Raw genomic sequence first — 17521 nt, 5'->3', positions numbered from 1 at the left:
ATAATGCCCTTGATTTTAATGTATTTTATCCATTACAATAATGAGAATAAGGGGGTACATTTGTATTTATTCATAAATAAGAAAAAAAATGGAAAAATATTTAGTAAAAACAGGCTTCTTTTTCTTACAAATTGTAATTTCTCACAAAAAATATTTATTTTCTTCTTTTGATTTTGAGGTATATATTTAAATGAACCAATAGGACAAAAATGTGCTTTACAGGTTTCATTAGAATCATTTTGCTTTGTAACAGAATCTCCTCCTATAGATCATCCTCTTTTTTCCCTTGAAAACACAGATTATTTAATGTCACGTCTTAAAATAGCACTACTGATGTGGAGTCTGTGTTTGCCTTTAATATTCAAATAAATATGACTTAATAAACATGGAGCTGTTCTGCATCAGCCCCTCTCGCTCTGAAGGTGTTTGCAGAAGGGGCCCTTGGCTGGATTTCTTCCGCCCATGCAGAGGACAGTGATTGGCTGATGTGTAGCATTCTGACCCTGGGGTCAGCCATCTAACTGTCAGACGTCATTGGAAGGAATTTTGGGGATCTGTCTGGAAGACAAAGCCAGCACACATCCATCCTGTCCCTCAGTCCCTGGAGCGTGTGTGTAGGCGTGCAGCATATAGCAGCGCTTTCAGAGCTGCTGTGCGTGGCATAAGAATGAATTTGTTTAATTTAGAAGCAAAATAACAGACCAGTGATTTCGTGGAACTTATTAGTTTTGATGTCAAAGAAACATTTTGTGAGCACATTCTTGGATAAAGTTGACAAGTACACCGTGGTGTCATACTGATGTAGTCAAGTGGGTGTGATGCAATAAGGTATTTTTCTTCCCTGTTGGTGGCAACATTCCAAATGAATCACAATCAACACCACATTCAGTCCCCTGTACCAGTAAATATGGCTATCTTATTTTTTTTATTCCGAAATTAAATTTCGGAATAATATTTTCACTTAATATTTTAATGCTGGGCAGCCAGAGGTCGTGTCAGCCATATTGGAGCGACCAATTCATATCTGCAGCAGCCAGCGTTGGAAAGTACGATTCATTCATTAAATCGGTTCGCTTGACCCGTCACTTCAATGAATCGATTCACTGATTCGTTTGAGTCATCATTCCAAAAAGTTCCCAGAAGTCCACGTTTTTTTTTTTTTTTTGAGAAGTAACATATTGAAATTCATTATATCGCTATCTTTTATCAAGTTAAATGTGTTTGTTGTATTTAGATTTATAAGCCTAGCTATAAATGTTAAAGATGTGTTTCATTGATGCTTCGCTGGAATCAAGGCCATGAGGGGTTTTTTTTTCCACAGATAAATGTTCCTTCCTGTCACATTTGTGCCGTATAGTTATCATGCCATTCACATACGCTTTGCGAATCGGTTCTACAGAATGATTCAAAAGAATCAACAATGATTCATTCTCGAATCGGTCATCACTAGCAGCAGCGAGAGTGAGAGCAAGAGGGAGGATTCCGGCTTCAGATCCACTACAGACCCCACGGAGCCTGGACGGACCCACAAGTAGCGCTAGCACGGCATACAAACCAAAGCCAAACACTGCGGATTACAGGGTGTTTATCAAGAAGGCGCGTTTAAGGAGACATCAGATGAAAAGAATACGGTAAATATTGCTCCTTGTCAAGAATGCATATTTTATATTTGCTGTAATAATTTCAATAACTGTTAGCTTGGTAGCATAGCGTGAGGGGCTCGCATTTGCACTTGGACCTGGAGAGTGGGCTTTCCTGGGCCAGCCTGACATGTTGTGTTGCGTTAGATTGTGAATGCGAGGCGTGTTATTGTATTGCAGCGTGCTTAGGATTCCCGTATCATTATGAAATTGCTGCTAAAAGTCAGTTGTGCACGGTTTTGCAGGACTAATGCTCCTGGCAATGCGAAAGAGACCATACCCAGTAATTTCAAGCCATTCCCAATGTTTTCTTCCTCATGGAAAAAGCGTCGCGTCACATTTAACACCAATCTGCATGTTTAATAACCTGGTATAAATATGTCTTGCTCGCTGCTGGATTGTTATTTTAATAAAGTTTGTTGTGTTAGACGCTGTATATTGTTGTCAGGTTGCTTCTGTTCACATGGTGAACTGAAAACAATAACAAAAGACAAACAATGCCACTAGTTTAGAGAGCAGGCAATATTTATTATAGCAGCATTTATATATGATGCTTTCTACTAATATTATGTGTCAAGTGCATGTATTTTCACTTAATGAAAACTAGTGCTGGTTATACAGGCAGTTTATTACAGTAGTCACCTGCTTCAGGTAGCCTGATATTTCGGATACATGTAGGTGGTGTTTAATAATAATTGGGATGGTTGAAATTTTGACTGGTTGAAGTATTCTTCATTAATTGATTTGAGTTCACAAAATGAAAAAAAAAAAAAAAAAAAAAAAAATTAAGCAAGTGAGCAAGATGTAAACAGCTATATCACATTATTGATCTGTTATCAAGATTTTATTCTTTGTTTTGCTGTTTTTTTTTTTTTTTTTTGCTGAATGAATCATTCTTTTGAGGCGGTTCTTTGTACTGAATCTGTTGAACCGCCTTCCACAACTTGACTGAACAGTTTTAAAACATATTTTTATAAAAAAACATGTAAAATCTAAATAACAATAACCTTGATGACGTAAAAAACAGTGACGTAAAACCAGCTGATTGGAACAAACTGTTCGAGAGAACCGATTCACGGAAATGAGTCATTCGTTGTGACTAGTGAGTGTTTGTGGTTCACCTGCTTTCCATGGATGTTGACCAATCAGAGCAGCGTTATATGGTGGGCGGGCCTTCTCTGGGCGTGTGTATGTGTGGGCTTCAGGAACCTCTGCAGGTATTCTGTAAGGTTGCATCAATAGCACAGGTAAGGAGCTCTGAGGAAAGAGTCTGGGCAGGTACATGGAAATACACCATGCAGTTCTGGAGTTTTCTAAGCTGTGCCAGTGCAGGTACGTGGCTAATAATCACGGGCTATTGTGTAATGGTAATTATTCATTATTTAGAAGCTGCTCCAAGACAGGAAGAGAGTTTCTGACAGGCATTTTAGGGTTGGAGAGTATGTCACATGTATGTATAAAATCCCATCCACGTGAAGCATCTCATTTGAAATCATTACATTGTGTACTCTCATATGAGATCATCTATAAAACAAAGGGCATTTTTTTTCTGCTTCAGGGTGGAGTAGGGCCACTTAAAGCCATATTTCATATTTCCATTGCAAATGTGATAGGAAGAACTCCAGGAGGCTTGTCTTGGTGCAGAGCTGCGCTTGAGGCTATGTTTTTATATGGTGATGTATTTTCAGTCAGCCTTAAAAATCTGTCCTGAAACACTAAATAAAAGAGCTGTGTTTGTGTGCATAGCCACTTTAAACGTCATTTCTTAATGTACATGATCATGCAGTGTTTTAAAGAATATTTTGGTTTGTTGTTTAGGTTTTAGGAAATGATATTATGATCATGTCATTAGCTGGTTGTTCTCTTTTACATGGTGTTTTGATGTTGTTTGTCTGGTGTAATTTATCAGGTTGTGTTTTTAAATGTTGTTCGTCATATGTAGGTTATGTGTAAAGCATTGCAACATTTGTTTAGGACAAATTCCTGCGTATTTGACAAGTCTCAACATAGCTTTGGTCCGCTGCAGGTATTGGAATGATCTAACATGCAGGCAGGCACAGCGAATGTTGCTTATACGTTAAACAGCATTGATGTACGTTGTTGAAAAATATACTGTTCATGATTTGAGAGCTTAGTAACCTTACAACCAACTCGCATTGATGAATAAAATGCCATTAAAGGGGAGATTGCAGGTTCATAAGTTTAGCTCAGTTGACAACATTTGTTGATTACAAAAATTATTTTGATCCTTTGTTTTTGTTTTTTTTTAAGTGCAAAAACAAGGCTACATTGAGGCTCTTACAATGGAAGTGAATGTGGCCAATTTCTGGAGGTTTTAAAGCAGATTATGTATTACATTTACGTTTAAATCATAATAGGTTGTTTGCAAACACGTGATTCTGATGACGCGCGAAATGCTGCTGGAGGGCAGGAAGTAATTTTTTCTCCATAGGAATCCGTAGTAGAAACTCAAGATGCCTGTGTTTTGCGTTGTTTATGAATGCTGAAATCGGTCAAACGGAGAAAACACAAGGAGATTTTATCATGTACGAAATGTGTTGTTCATAAGGAGGGAAAAGTCAAGAAATTGACTGAAAAACGCAATTGTTAATATAAGTTGTTATAATATATTAATAACGACATGTATAAATAGATACAAGGTGACCCAGTCTGAATTCACTCAATGCTAAACGCCACACGTAGACACGATGTAAATAAGATTATTTGCAGTTCAGAGAGCTTCAATGATTAGGAACTGTGAGATTGTGATAAACAGCATTAGTGATTAAATGGAAGCGCAGAATTGAAATAAAAGTTGTTTTACTAGCTGCTAACAGGACCCACGGCCAAAAATCGCTCCCGTTTATAACATAAGGATCACGTAACATTGTGTTTTTCTGTTTCTACCTTTCTATTGTTATAGCACCTAAACCAGTACAGTATGGAGATCTCATCTGTTCTCTTTTTTTCAGTCACTCCTGACACTTTGCTGCATGCAGGGTTTGTGTACATTGGTCCTAGTAGCACTTAAAGCAAAACTTTGAATTGCAAAAATTCTGAATTGTTTACAGCCTAGAATATCGCTTCGATATAATCACTAAAAAGCTGTCGCTCACTTCAATTTATTGCAATCTCACAATGTTCGGTTATAATCGATGAAGTTCTCTGAACTGCAAATAATATCTTAATTACATCGTGTCTGTGGCGTTTAGCAGTGAGTGACTTCTGACTGTCTCACGCTGAATGCTTGAGGTGGCAGCCTTGGATTATCTATTTATATCTGTATTAATATCTTAATATTATCTATAGAAAAAAACTGGATCCAAGGCACTTCTTCTGGTTCAAAAATACAAAAGACCTTTATTCAGACATGGCTCACTCTAAAAACATAAAAGCTTAAAATATAACATAAAATCTTAGTATTATATCTTATATTAACAATTTGCACACACTAGCATTATCCGATCGGCTCCTCCCGACCGCAGACGCAGGTTTACAGGTAACTTTTTCCCAATTTCTTGATTTTTCTCTCCTTATGAACAACACATTTTCATACACGATAAAATCTCCTTGTGTTTTCTCCGTTTGACCGATTTGAGCATTCATAAACAACGCAAGACACAGGCATCTTGAGTTTCTGCTACTGATTGCTATGGAGAAAAAATTACTTCCTGCCCTCCAGCAGTATTTCGCACCACAGCAATGACGTCATGTGCAAACAACCTATTGGAATAGTCATTTTAGGGTGTTGTTGTGATGTCATGGCAATAAATTTGTAAAATTGAATGTAATTTCATAGAGAAAAGGTTAATAATCAGTTTTTTAACACTAAAGTCATGTTCCATGCATGTTTTTTTTGCATCTTGTGGCTATAATACTGTTTAACAAATTGGCCCCTTTCATTCTGTTGTAAGGGCAACACAGAAGTCTATTTTGCCTTTTTAATGAAAACAAGGGACAAGTGGAAATTAATTTTAATAAACATTAGGCCACAAATGCTGTTGAGTGAGTTTTTTTTTGTACTGAACCTGGAGCAGTTATTGTAGTGTTGGGGTCAGTAGTAATATTTTTTAAATAGAATTTAATTTTATAGTTTGCAAACAAATTTGTTCTCAACGTCGATAGTGTTATATGTTTTTTGAGCACCAGATTAGCATATCATAATGATTTCGGAAGAATCATGTGACACTGAAGACTGGAGTAATGGCTGCTGAAAATTCATATACCATTACAGGAATAATTAAAAAAAATTATTAAAAATGTATTAAAACAGAAAATTTTAATACATTTTTTTTTCTTTTTTTTTAATCAAATAAATCCAGTATTAAAAGACTTGCAAAACATTAAAAAAATCTTGACCCCAAGCTAGTAGTGTAGTCATAGAATAGTTGTTATTCGGTAACTCAACTAGCTATTTACCATCTATAATTTATCCAACATTGTAGATATCTATTTATACAGTCCTTTGATTTGATAGTGTTGAATCATATGTATTGTTCATGTCTATTGTATCGCATTTACTAAAATCTGAAACTTTGTTCCATTGTCAGTCTTGTAATCTGATATTAATAGATGAGTGCTGACTGATGGCTTGTGTAGATGAATGTTTTGCCTGTATGGGTGAAAATTTGTATGTTACCATGGCTCTGTCAAGAATTTGGTAAAGAAGATCCAGTTTCTCCTGCCTGAAGAGCAGTCCAACCAGAGAGCACTGGAATAGTCAGGTGTATATTATTAAGCCTGGACATGATGAGTGTTATGTGGATTTATTCAGCTCAGCCAGGCCTCAGGGTCTGTCTCCTCTGGGCTATTCATTAGAGGAATTATCCTGGACCGATTTAAGGCCATAGTGTGACATGGTGACATTTTTCCTTGTTATTATTACTATTGATTGGCAGAGGCCTGTGCTCCTAACTGCTTTAGAACAGCTGAGGGTTTTATTCTGTTATAGTACAGAGTGACGGGTCAACACATATAGCAGCGATGAGACATTGCTGTCTAACTCATTTCTTTTTAATAGTGATTTTTACTTTTTGGGAGAGACCATTCTTACAGACATCACATCATCCAAGGCAACACAGGAGCAGTGTTATTTTAGTATAATTGATGTAGTAGGGTAAACGTACCCATTAAGCACATTTCCATTTTTGAGATCAGATTATAAAAACAAAAAAATGATTTATTATCCTACTTGATGTCTTAACCAATTGATATGTTTGTTACTATATACCTCCTATAATTTCAAGTCAATCAGATCATTGCACACTGAGATATGGGTCTCCATGTGTTCACACTGTCTGGCGGCTATTTTGAAAGCTGTCTAAAATCTTTCACCAAAAGAGGAGCCCCTTAAATGTGTGGTTTTTAGACATTTAAGCCTTTATTTTGGGTAAGTTTCACTACTTATTGTAAAATTAAGAGATTAATGTTCAGACTTTTGCATATTATAACCTGGAACTTGGATGTGGGAAATAATTACATTAGATCCAAAAGATAGTTTTAGCAACACAGCGCAGATGCTACAGAACACAGTTAGCTGACTAGCTGGATAAGATTGTGTGCTACGCTAACATATTACTTCACAGGCATTACTGGCTTGTACTTTTACAGCCATAATATTATACATTTACAGTTTATTGCTGGTCTGTCGTGTTACAGTGCTATAATTTTTTAAGATTTCATTTTATTTTAAGGTGAGCTTAAAGGGTACAGTACTATGAAAATCAGCTTCAGTGTGACATCAATTAGAAAAGTATCATTTCATAGATATTGTTAATAATAGTTGTTCATATTAAAATATGTATGAACTTAATACATGACCTAGACTATTTATTTAGCAAAATCCTGTCATTTTTAATAAATATTACATTAAATTTATTAAAAATTGTTGCTGCTCTTAAAACTAAACAAAGCTCAGAGTGCTCTCTTTAAGCTCTTCCACGTTGAGCGACTATGTAAATACTTCATAAACAGACTTTAAATATTAACTGATGGTTGTCACTTTAAGTTACGTTAATTGATTTTCTATGGAATCAGTCGACTCAAATCTGCAGACTGGCTCTGATCTTTGGCAACTAGCATCAACTTCTCCAGACTGTAAATTTGTGGAAAATCAGGGCAAAAATCATGTAGTGTATTCCAGCCTTAAGAGACTATAGATAAGTTAACAACCATTTAATAGGAGGTTTCATAATGAGGCTAATTTCTGTGTTCACCCCCATGAATTAAATGCTTTATTGGTTTGTTTTATTTGATTTTTGAATGTGTTATTTAGCTGAACGTGGACTATAGATGTGCTTAAATGACACTTCACTATGAATAACTGATCGACTTGAATGCCTTGTTGCTTGATTTTAGTGTTCTTTTTTTGTGATTGACTTTGTACCTTCAAAAAATTTATTTTTACAATTATTCTTTAAAAAATTTCCTTAAAATAAACAAGAATTTTTAATAAAACATGATGTGAGCTTAATGGGAACAGGGGTGTGCTTAAAGGGTACAAAAATGTACCCATTAAGCACAGCCAGACTTTTTAAATTTAATTATGTATATCTTAATTTAAATGCTTTTGTCATTTAAAATAAAATTACATATTTTTGTTTGAGAGATTAATATTTTATTTTAACATAACGTTTTTGTGCTGAAACCAATATTTTGTGCACTAAAAATGTCTCAGTGTAGATTTTGGTGAACTTAATAGGTACGTTTACCCTATAGTTTTCGGTAATATTTTAAATTATATTGTATTTTTATATTTTGTTTTCACTTCAATATTAGTTATAGGATTTAGTAATTTATTGGTTTTTTTATTTTGGCCTATCTATATTTGTATTTATTAGTTTTAGTTTACTTTTTTATAGTTTTAGATAAACTTTAAGTTTATAGTAAAAAGTTAAAATGAGAATAAAAAAAAAACTTTTTTTTTTATTACAGTTAATTTATTTTCACATATGTTTCTATAGTTTAGTTAACGATAATAACTCTGCACTTCTTTGAGTCCAAACAATCAGTCAATGGGATCAAATTAATACAGATAAAAATAAAACATCTTCAAAGTGTCATCTTTTTGTTTTTCTACAGAAGAAAGAAACTCATACAGGTTTGGAACAAAATGAGGGTGAATAAAAGGATGGCAGAACTATCATTTTTTTGAGTGAACTGTCCCTTGAAGTCGCCAACTGTAAAGCTGTGTCATCTTGCATTGATTTAAAGTCCTCTTACCTGAATCTGCACCTTAAAACTGTTCTCAGTTCAGCATCTGTCAGTCAGCAGTGTGATGAGTCTTTATGGCAGTGTCTCAGGCTCAGCTTGTGACTGCTGAGAGGAGTGATAAGAGGTTAAAAAACAGGCAAATTTGTGCGCTGTAAGCAGAGGGGGGCTTTGAGAAGGGTTTGAACTGATGGATGTCTTTTGTAGATGCTGTCGGGAGGGGTCAATCCTCTTCTCTCTGTCTCTCACTCTTACTCTTCCTTCTCCCCTGTGGGTTACAAGCCCTCCTCTGCTCTGCCCTGAATGAAACACACACATCTGTCTCTGTTGTGCGTTGTTCAAGAAAACAGAAAGGATGCAGGATAAACATTCTGACTGACAACCAATAAATGGCTTGGTAGAAAAAAAATTCTAAACAAGTTACAACTAAAATAAATAGTTTTAAGTGCTACACTATAAAAAATGCTGGGTTAAAAACAACCCAATTTGGGTTATTTGGCAACCCAGCACTGGGTAAATATTGGACAGAACACATGCTGGTTATTTTTACCCAACATGCTGGGTTGTTTTATTTAAGTCAACTATTGTTTAAAAATTATTATATTACTATCTTAAAATGGATTGGAAATTAAAAAACACACAGAATTACTAGAGGCAACAGCAATAATTAAAAGATGAACATTTATTATTAATAAAGAACACATATGGACAAAACACAAGACAAATTGAATTTACTTAGATGAATGCAGCATAGTTTACACTATTACATTTTAAACATGTTTAACAAACATTTTAGACCTAAAAATGTAACATTCAAAAGTAGCACTTTATTCAACCGTTCTTTGTAATCGTTTTTTTTGCCACCGAAATGGGCTGCGAACTTTAGACCTCGGCCTCGCGTTTCACTCTGAAAGATGCCGTGACTGACTCCATAACCTAAATTAAGCTCCGTATTATAACGAATAAAATTATAATGAATAAAAACTAATTTTATGCAATGCAAAAGGCGTTTCCATCATGCGAAACGACTGCTGCTGATGCATATGACTGACATCTCGTCCTTATGTTGCGTTGTGTAAAATAATACAATTTACAGAAATCTTGAATCAAAATCTTGAATATCAGATGATAACTGATTTGGTGCTGATATTTTGTACTAGAAAATCATGTAGATAGATCTTCCAGTGCAACTTCTGGTTTGCTTTTATCCAAATGAATGGCAAGTACTGGAAAAGATTTTGTTGAGGATGTTAACATTTAGACATTTTCCGAACAGATGAATTGCTATTTGTCATAAAGAGCATAACATTAAGCAAGTTTCTAATCTTAGTTTTCACTAGTTTATTTCCTAGATTTATTCTTTGTATAAAATGCTTTGTGTGTTACAATAACTTGGCAGCGTTTCATAATAGCAACTGATGTTCTCAGAAAACTTGTGCAAGATCATTTGGCTGCTATTCATTAAGCAATAAAAGCGTCATTGAGATATTTGGGTGTCATTCTTCTTTAGCCTGCGTAGTTTTACTTTAAAGATTTATGTTTTTTTGTTGGAAAATCAAGTAAAAACCCGATTCTGCAGGTAATTAGTTGCATAGTTTCTAGTTGGTCCAAGCTGGTCATTAATGGTCCTCCTTAGATGGTAGGGATGGTCAGCCTCAAAATAATTAAGCTAGTCTTTATTACATAACGCCGTTTCCTTTAGGAAACTAAGATGCATTCAGTTTAACCGTGAAAATTAAGATAACGAATTAACATGTAAATGTGTTAATATCCGTCTATTAACACCTCAATAAGAGTAGATAATGTAAAATCTTATGTAAATATGACATAAGACACTCACGGACGTTATATTAAAAGTTCCTATTCTGTTCAGTAAAAGAGGCCGTAACATCCGTAACATCTTTCTTTCACTTCTTTCAGGCGGAGAAAATGGCGGCTTCTCGCACTGGTGTCGTCCAATGTTGACATGACGTGTGCTCTCGTGAATCTATTATTTGTTCCTGGTCATATCGTTTTGATTGAGCAAAAAGTTTAACAGCGCTGACTTTGTAGCAAACTTTTGACTGTGAATTGTTTGCTTTTGTCTTTATTTCCTCTTATATAAGCCTCTTATACTTTGTACTTTTGCAATGTCTATTGTTGTTCATTAAAACTGACATAAAAGAGGCAGAGTTGTGCTTATTGTCGCGCTTTATTGTCGATCGCTGCTTTCCGGCATACACCACGCCTCTCAAGTAAAGGGTACTGTTGGCAGTGGAAACACAAGCCTGATCAGGGTACACTGTCTCGGGTTGGTGTGATGAATCAATCAGGAGATTATGTTAACGATAACATCGCAGCCTCTTCTCCTGCTCTCACATTGACAAATACCTGTCAGTCTTACCATTAGGCCTGGAGCTACAGCACAGCCTATCACAAGAGACGAATGCTCGCTGCTTCTGCTCATTTGTGACATTTTAGCGATCTTCTCTGTTCCCGATGAAGGATGACTTCAGTGTTTGTTTCTCAGAACTGTCTGTTCTTCACAATTGCTGTCTGTTTTTCTTCTATTTTCCCAGTTGTGCTGTGTGAGGTTTAGGTAGATTGCCAGTTTGATAGCTGCCTGTGTTTATGAGGAGATCTCACTGGTTTTAACTCTAAAGCTGAACATGGTTCATAGAGTGAAACTTGGTAGCTGGCAGAGAAAATAATCCAGATTTGTGATTTTATAGGTTTTGTAGAATACTGCAATGACCTTTAAATTAAATGCAATCTTATTTATACCACCATTTTGCTGCAATCCATCACAGAATTACAAAGTCTGGCCAGCTTTTGTTTGTTCACCTTTTCAGTGGAATGCAGTGTGAGATTCTAATGCTTCGGATAGCTGAAATCCACTGCGTTTCAATTAGAGCGCAGTCATATTCAGCATCTACAATGAAAGCTTATCCAGTGTTCCCTGTTTAATAAGACAGACTTTTCAGCAGTTCTGATTGTCGCTCCGCTTCTGGCTGACCTGCTGATAGAGTCTGAGTAAGCATAGGGCTCAAGAATGACCTCATTCTGAGCTTTTTGCATAGCACTGTCCTTTCCGTGTGCCATAGTTTCATGATAATGGTCTCTGGATATAATTCTATTCTGATGTGTTCTGCTCTATTCTGTTCTACACTATTCCACACAAACAGTTAGTTCAGGGGTTATTTTCTAATAATCTCTGGACAGAATAGTATTCTATTCTATTCTATTCCATTACAGGCACAATTTTTTTCATGTATATTAAATAGCTAGTCTACTCTATTTCAGACACAAAATGATTTTGTTTAGTTTTAAGTTATTGACCCCTTCACAAAATTCTATTCTATTTTAAACAAGAACAATTCATGTTCAGTTTTATGTTAATAATCCCTGTACAGAATAGTATTCTATTCTATTCTATTACAGACACAAAAATGATTTTTTTTGCTAATGAAATCTGGACTCTATTCTATTCTATTCTATTCTATTCTATTCTATTCTATTCTATTCTATTCCAAAACAAAAAATGGGAACCTTAAAATAACTCCTGAGATTACTTCTAGTGCAATTTTGTTTTCGTTTTGTTTTTGTGTTTTGTGTGACATATTTACTATTTTAGTAAGGAAGTTTAGTTCCATCATAGTCATGAACCATGATTTGCTGCTGGCAATTATAGAGTAGTTTCACAAGCATATATATAACCTCAAAACACAGACATGGACTAAAAGCCACACATTTCTTAAGAAAGCTGTTTTAGGGAGGAAAGTCTATTGAACTAGATAGTCTAGAACTTTTTTTGGCATAGTTTAGGTTAAATTGGGTCTGTATTTTAGTTCTGGTATTTCTAGTGTCAGTCTTGTATCAGGTTTAGTATCTTGTTTACCTGTAATTGTCTGCTTTTTTTTTTTGTTCTGTGTCAGTGGTTATTCCACATGCGTTTATTACTAAATGCCCATAAACATCTAATCTTTTCTATTGATTTTATTGTAGTTGAATGTGTAGAATACCAGAGTAGTTGACAGCTAGAGGGCCCTCTAAACACACACTGGTACACATGCACACACAAACAGTACTTTAACATACCACTTTCAATTCTTTTGTATAATCAAGATCATCTCTAAAACTATATAAACTCTTAATATGATTTTGTTGATTTTTTTTGCAGATATTTCAAGGATATCATATTATGCAGGTAAGACAATCTCCTATACTCTCTCTCTTTCTCTCTGAAAATGGATGTCAAATTGATCGAGGGAAATGTCAACCTAACCTTAATCCACCATTTACTGAATATGAATTGGGTAGAGCATGTTCTCCTGTATAAAGCAGATCAGTGCACTCTGTTCCAAAGCCTGTCAGCTGCCTTTGGACTGCCCATATGAATGAATTCCTCCCATAACCAGCTTTTCTCATTGATGTATTATTCATTTATGTAAAAAGGCATTTTAATGCTGTAAGAGTTTGAGCTTGGGTTATAGCTGTCATTTTAGTAATTTTTTTTTCTTCTTAGTTTAGTGGTGTTGTGGACGTTGTTCAAATCTAGATGTGTAGTTTACTGGTGGTCCTCAATTCATTCATTGTTTTCTGAGGAACTGCAACATTGTCCAATCACATTCAAGATGTAAGGTGTTTCATATTTTTAACCTGGATTTTTTTCCATTGCCAAGGGCATTACTGTTGGAGGGAAGGAGGGCATTTTTAGACAGTAGGGTTCCTGTGTGTCTGTATGGCATCTGTGGAGACCATTATTAAGCACAAAATGGGGCCTATTAGCTGATATTTGAGAATGCAGTTAGTATAGCAGGAAGTGACCTGTTTGCCCTCCCTATAGGGAAACGAGTGCTTGGAATGGTAATGAATATCTCTGGCAAACATGGCAAGGTGAAACTGTTAAATAACAGCAAATTGTTTTATGCGTTATGCTTTGCAATCAGAAGTAGTTATGACTCAGATTATAAGCACAAAATAATGCTTAAATCTGCTGGTATTGTGGACTGTGAGAACAGTTCTTAATGTATTAAGTTTCTTGACCTTCGTATTGTGTATCACTGTACTTATCCAAAAAAAAAAAGAATAAGAAAGAAAAGAAAGACAGACATTGATTGAATTATATAATTAAACTGTATAAACCAATTATTAGGTAATGGAAATTTTAAAAAAACTGAAGAAAGATGAAAAAGAGAAGCTGCTGTCTTTTTTAAATTGTATTTTAATGCAAAATTTACTGATTTTTTTTTTTTTTATAAATATTATGTAAACCATTTTTTGAACAGTTATAAAATAAGCTACATTTTTATTAAGGTACACTACTCTCTTCAAATTCTAATTGATACTAATTGATACAATCTCTCTTGCTCTTTGTCTGACTCTATTTCTGCTTTATATTTCAACCTATTTTAGCAAAACTTTAATATAGACAGATTGCACTGTCATTGCAGACTGAATTATAGTAATTTTCCCATAAATGTAGTAAACCAGACAGAGCAAGGAGTTAACTGTAGTTGTTAAGATGGAATGGCATGTTTGGGATTATACAAAATTGCTGATATATTTCTTCAGTACATTGCCAAAGTACCTTATAGCTTCATGGATTTCTTCATATTCATCAGCATAAAGAATGATGCAAGTTATGCAAATCGCAAAGGCTGCACTCATTTGCTAAATAAACTGTAGTTTCATTTGCAGCAATGTTTCATCGTTTATTTATGTGCATCTCTGCAAGTATGGGCTGTTGTCAAAAACAGGAAACCGACTTCCTTCCTTGAGCCTTTGTCAGGTAACTGACGGACATTCCTTTAGTCCCTCTCCACATGAATCTCCACGAGCAGCCCACAGCTGTCCACAGATATCCTCTTTCTACCGTCATTCATAAGGTGATTAGGGGTTTTTAGAAATGATAATGCTTTGTATTTAAATATGAAACACAATCCCAAGAATGTAAACAGAAGCCGGATCACCCAGTTGACTAATCCTGGTCAAACACACACCCAGAAAAACCTGATCAGCCGCTTCTTTTGACTCCGTGGTCTGTGTTTTGTAAACACGAACTGGTAAGCCAATAGCAGTTGGATTGACAGAATTTATTAGCATATTTAAAGAGGCCCCTCCTCTTATTTCAGTTGGCCTGATTCTTTTTCTCTCTCTCTCTCATCTCTCCTTCGTACGCACACTTTCTCTCCTGACACACTCTGCCGGATTGTGAAAATTACACATACCGCAGCATCTCTCTTAATCTGGATGAACTTCAGAAAGACAGCTAAAAGGAAGCGTTTTAGCATGTGAGGATTATTCTCGTCAACATTTCTGCTTTTGTTCCAGCCTCGCCTGCTGCATCCATTCTTTGGATTACTCCGGACAGCTGTGGGATTTCCCTGTCACTTCTGGATCTTTTTCCACTGCTCTTGCTGGTGGTTTTCAAAAGGCACTTCTGAGGGAAACGAGACCGGCACGCCTTTTGTTTTCGCATATATATCTGCCATCCTCATTCCCGTAAACACATGTCCTTCATGTTTTCGCACTCCTGGATTAGAGCTTCGGTCAGCTGACCAGTCACCTTCCTGCAACCTTACACCACGCCTCGTCCCAGGCCTCTGAGGGCCATCCCTGGTGGCCTGATCACAACGCGTTGCGGTGGGCCGGGGTCACCCCCTGCTCCCTATGACTGTGCCAGGGAGTCGGAGAGCCGCTGGGCCTGGGAGAGAGACGAGAGCGGAGGCCAGCGGATGGAGAGCAGCGGCTGCAGTCCCTTCCCTCTGTGCTGGGCACGAGGAGCCTGCGTCTACTCCTACCCTCCCCCTCTTCCAAGTATGTCACCCATATACAGCACTGAAGCTTCACAATCCGCTTCCAGAAAACCTCCACGATACTGTTTCACACTCGATCTGTCTTACAGGATGTGGTGTATTGATTTAAAGGTGCTCTAATAGGAGCTCTGACATGATTTCTCAGTGGTTTTCGTCTCTAGTTTTCATATGGTGGTTTTGAATCGGAGGTTAGTTTAATATCTCGGAAGATGCAGTAAAAACAGTAATATTGTGAAATATTATTATCCTTTAAAAGTTTTCTATATTAATTAATATAATATTATAATTAATTATCATGTAAGTTGTAAACAGTTGTGCTGCATAATATTTTTGTGGAAACCATGGCACATTCTTTGATGAATACAAAGTTCAAAAGAACAGCATTTATTTTAAATACAATCTTTTCTAACATTATACATATCTTTTCTTTCAGTTTTTATCAATTTAATTTATCCTTGCTGAAAAAAAAAATTTTTTTTTACTTACCCTAAACCTTTGAATGGGAGTGCACAGTCCCAATCCGTTACGCTGCATTTCTACATTAGGATTTTATTCCTGATTTTGTACGTTGCCTACATATAGCATGCATTGAGTTCTGGACAAAAAAATATATATTTCGATTTGAATGACACATCAATCTGATTTGAGTCATGTTTTATTCACTCACCAAAGACCATTTGCCTGTGGATGAGTGGTTTGTGTAATTGTGTTTATCCTTCTTAATTCCAAAAGTTGCAGATTTATACTGTTATCCTGTGTCCAATTCTGGCCGAAGTTATTCAAATTGGCTTGTTTCATTCAATTATTAATTATTTTTTATATGGATGGTTTCAAACACCCACCAAAGGATCTCTTCTGTAATATAGGGCTGAGAATTCAACTCTCTGTCTAAAAGAGCTTCAGCTCATTAGGCTGAGTTTAATGAACAATCAGAGAGTGGCTGTCAGCCTGATTATCTGTCCGCTGACATCAGTGCAAGAGCAGTCATGCAGGTGGAGTGTAGCTTCATTACTGGGGTGAATTCCCATCGGAGCTCAGCTGAGTGTGTGTGTGTGTGTGAACCTTGGCACATACTGAATACAAAATATACTGATAATTATTGTCAGTAAGACATATCTGTGAATTTCATTGAGGGGATGACGAATGGTACTGATACAGTACTTTTTATTTTATTTGATCAGATATCGTCTATAGATTACTATATCGTCTGAGATTGCTGGACTAGCTACTTTCGATGCTTTTCTCACATTTTTGCCTTGGCAGTTTCACCCTATTTCAAACAGTGATTGCTAATTTAATTTGACTGTGTTATCATAAACACCATGTGTGTTATAAACTCATCCCTACCCCATGCGAGCATCCTTTTATTTCTTCTCTAACCATCCAGGCCAAATAGATGAAATCAGATTTCCTGCATGGCTTGCTTGTCTTCACCACAATCAGACTGCTTCGTTTCCGTGAACCTTTCAATGGTTTTGTAGCCATTAAAAGATGAGAATTAACAGTGTGTCTGGAGGAAGAATGACAGAGACAGTAGCCATACGGTGTAATATGCATAAAAAGATTGGAAAACTGACATTCTCTATAAGCCAAGAACAAAGAAATGAGGACACGGAGAGCAATGACAAGGCTAAAATCTTGTCCAAGGTTTTAGATCTAATAGGCCAAAGAAATGTCAGGCTCTCTTTTTCTTTTTTAATTCTTTTCAGCTCCTGTCTGTTGAGAAATTGAGTGTGGAATCAGAATAAACCGTTCCAGAGGCACAGAACCATCCAATTTTTACTATCTCTGAGGCCTATACATTTGCCGCAAAGAATCTGTATGCCTGCTTGGGGCTGTTGGTGTCTTCTTGTGAGAGACTGAATGTGTCTGTGC

At 36.0% G+C, this 17521-nt stretch overlaps 1 protein-coding gene across 3 annotated transcripts in view; it reads left to right on the top strand.

Annotated features, from left to right (window-relative positions):
• Window positions 1-1092: 1092 nt before the first annotated feature.
• Window positions 1093-17521, top strand: part of LOC306877536 (focal adhesion kinase 1-like) — a 65290-nt gene continuing 48861 nt past the window's right edge. The window contains exons 1-2 of one of the 3 annotated variants that reach the window (XM_079429357.1): window positions 1093-1631; window positions 13009-13035. Coding sequence is in view for 1 of the 3 variants with exons in the window: in XM_079429354.1 (XP_079285480.1) it covers window positions 15566-15647 (82 nt within the window). In the remaining 2 variants the exon portion in view is untranslated. Of the gene's footprint in view, window positions 1632-13008; window positions 13036-15023; window positions 15648-17521 lie in introns of those variants that run through there. The other 2 variants (XM_079429356.1, XM_079429354.1) reach the window with 2 other exon arrangements.

This window comes from Barbus barbus (assembly GCF_936440315.1).
Source record: "Barbus barbus genome assembly, chromosome: 12".
NCBI classification, from domain to species: domain Eukaryota; kingdom Metazoa; phylum Chordata; class Actinopteri; order Cypriniformes; family Cyprinidae; genus Barbus; species Barbus barbus.
This window is presented reverse-complemented; position numbering and strand designations above follow the sequence as displayed.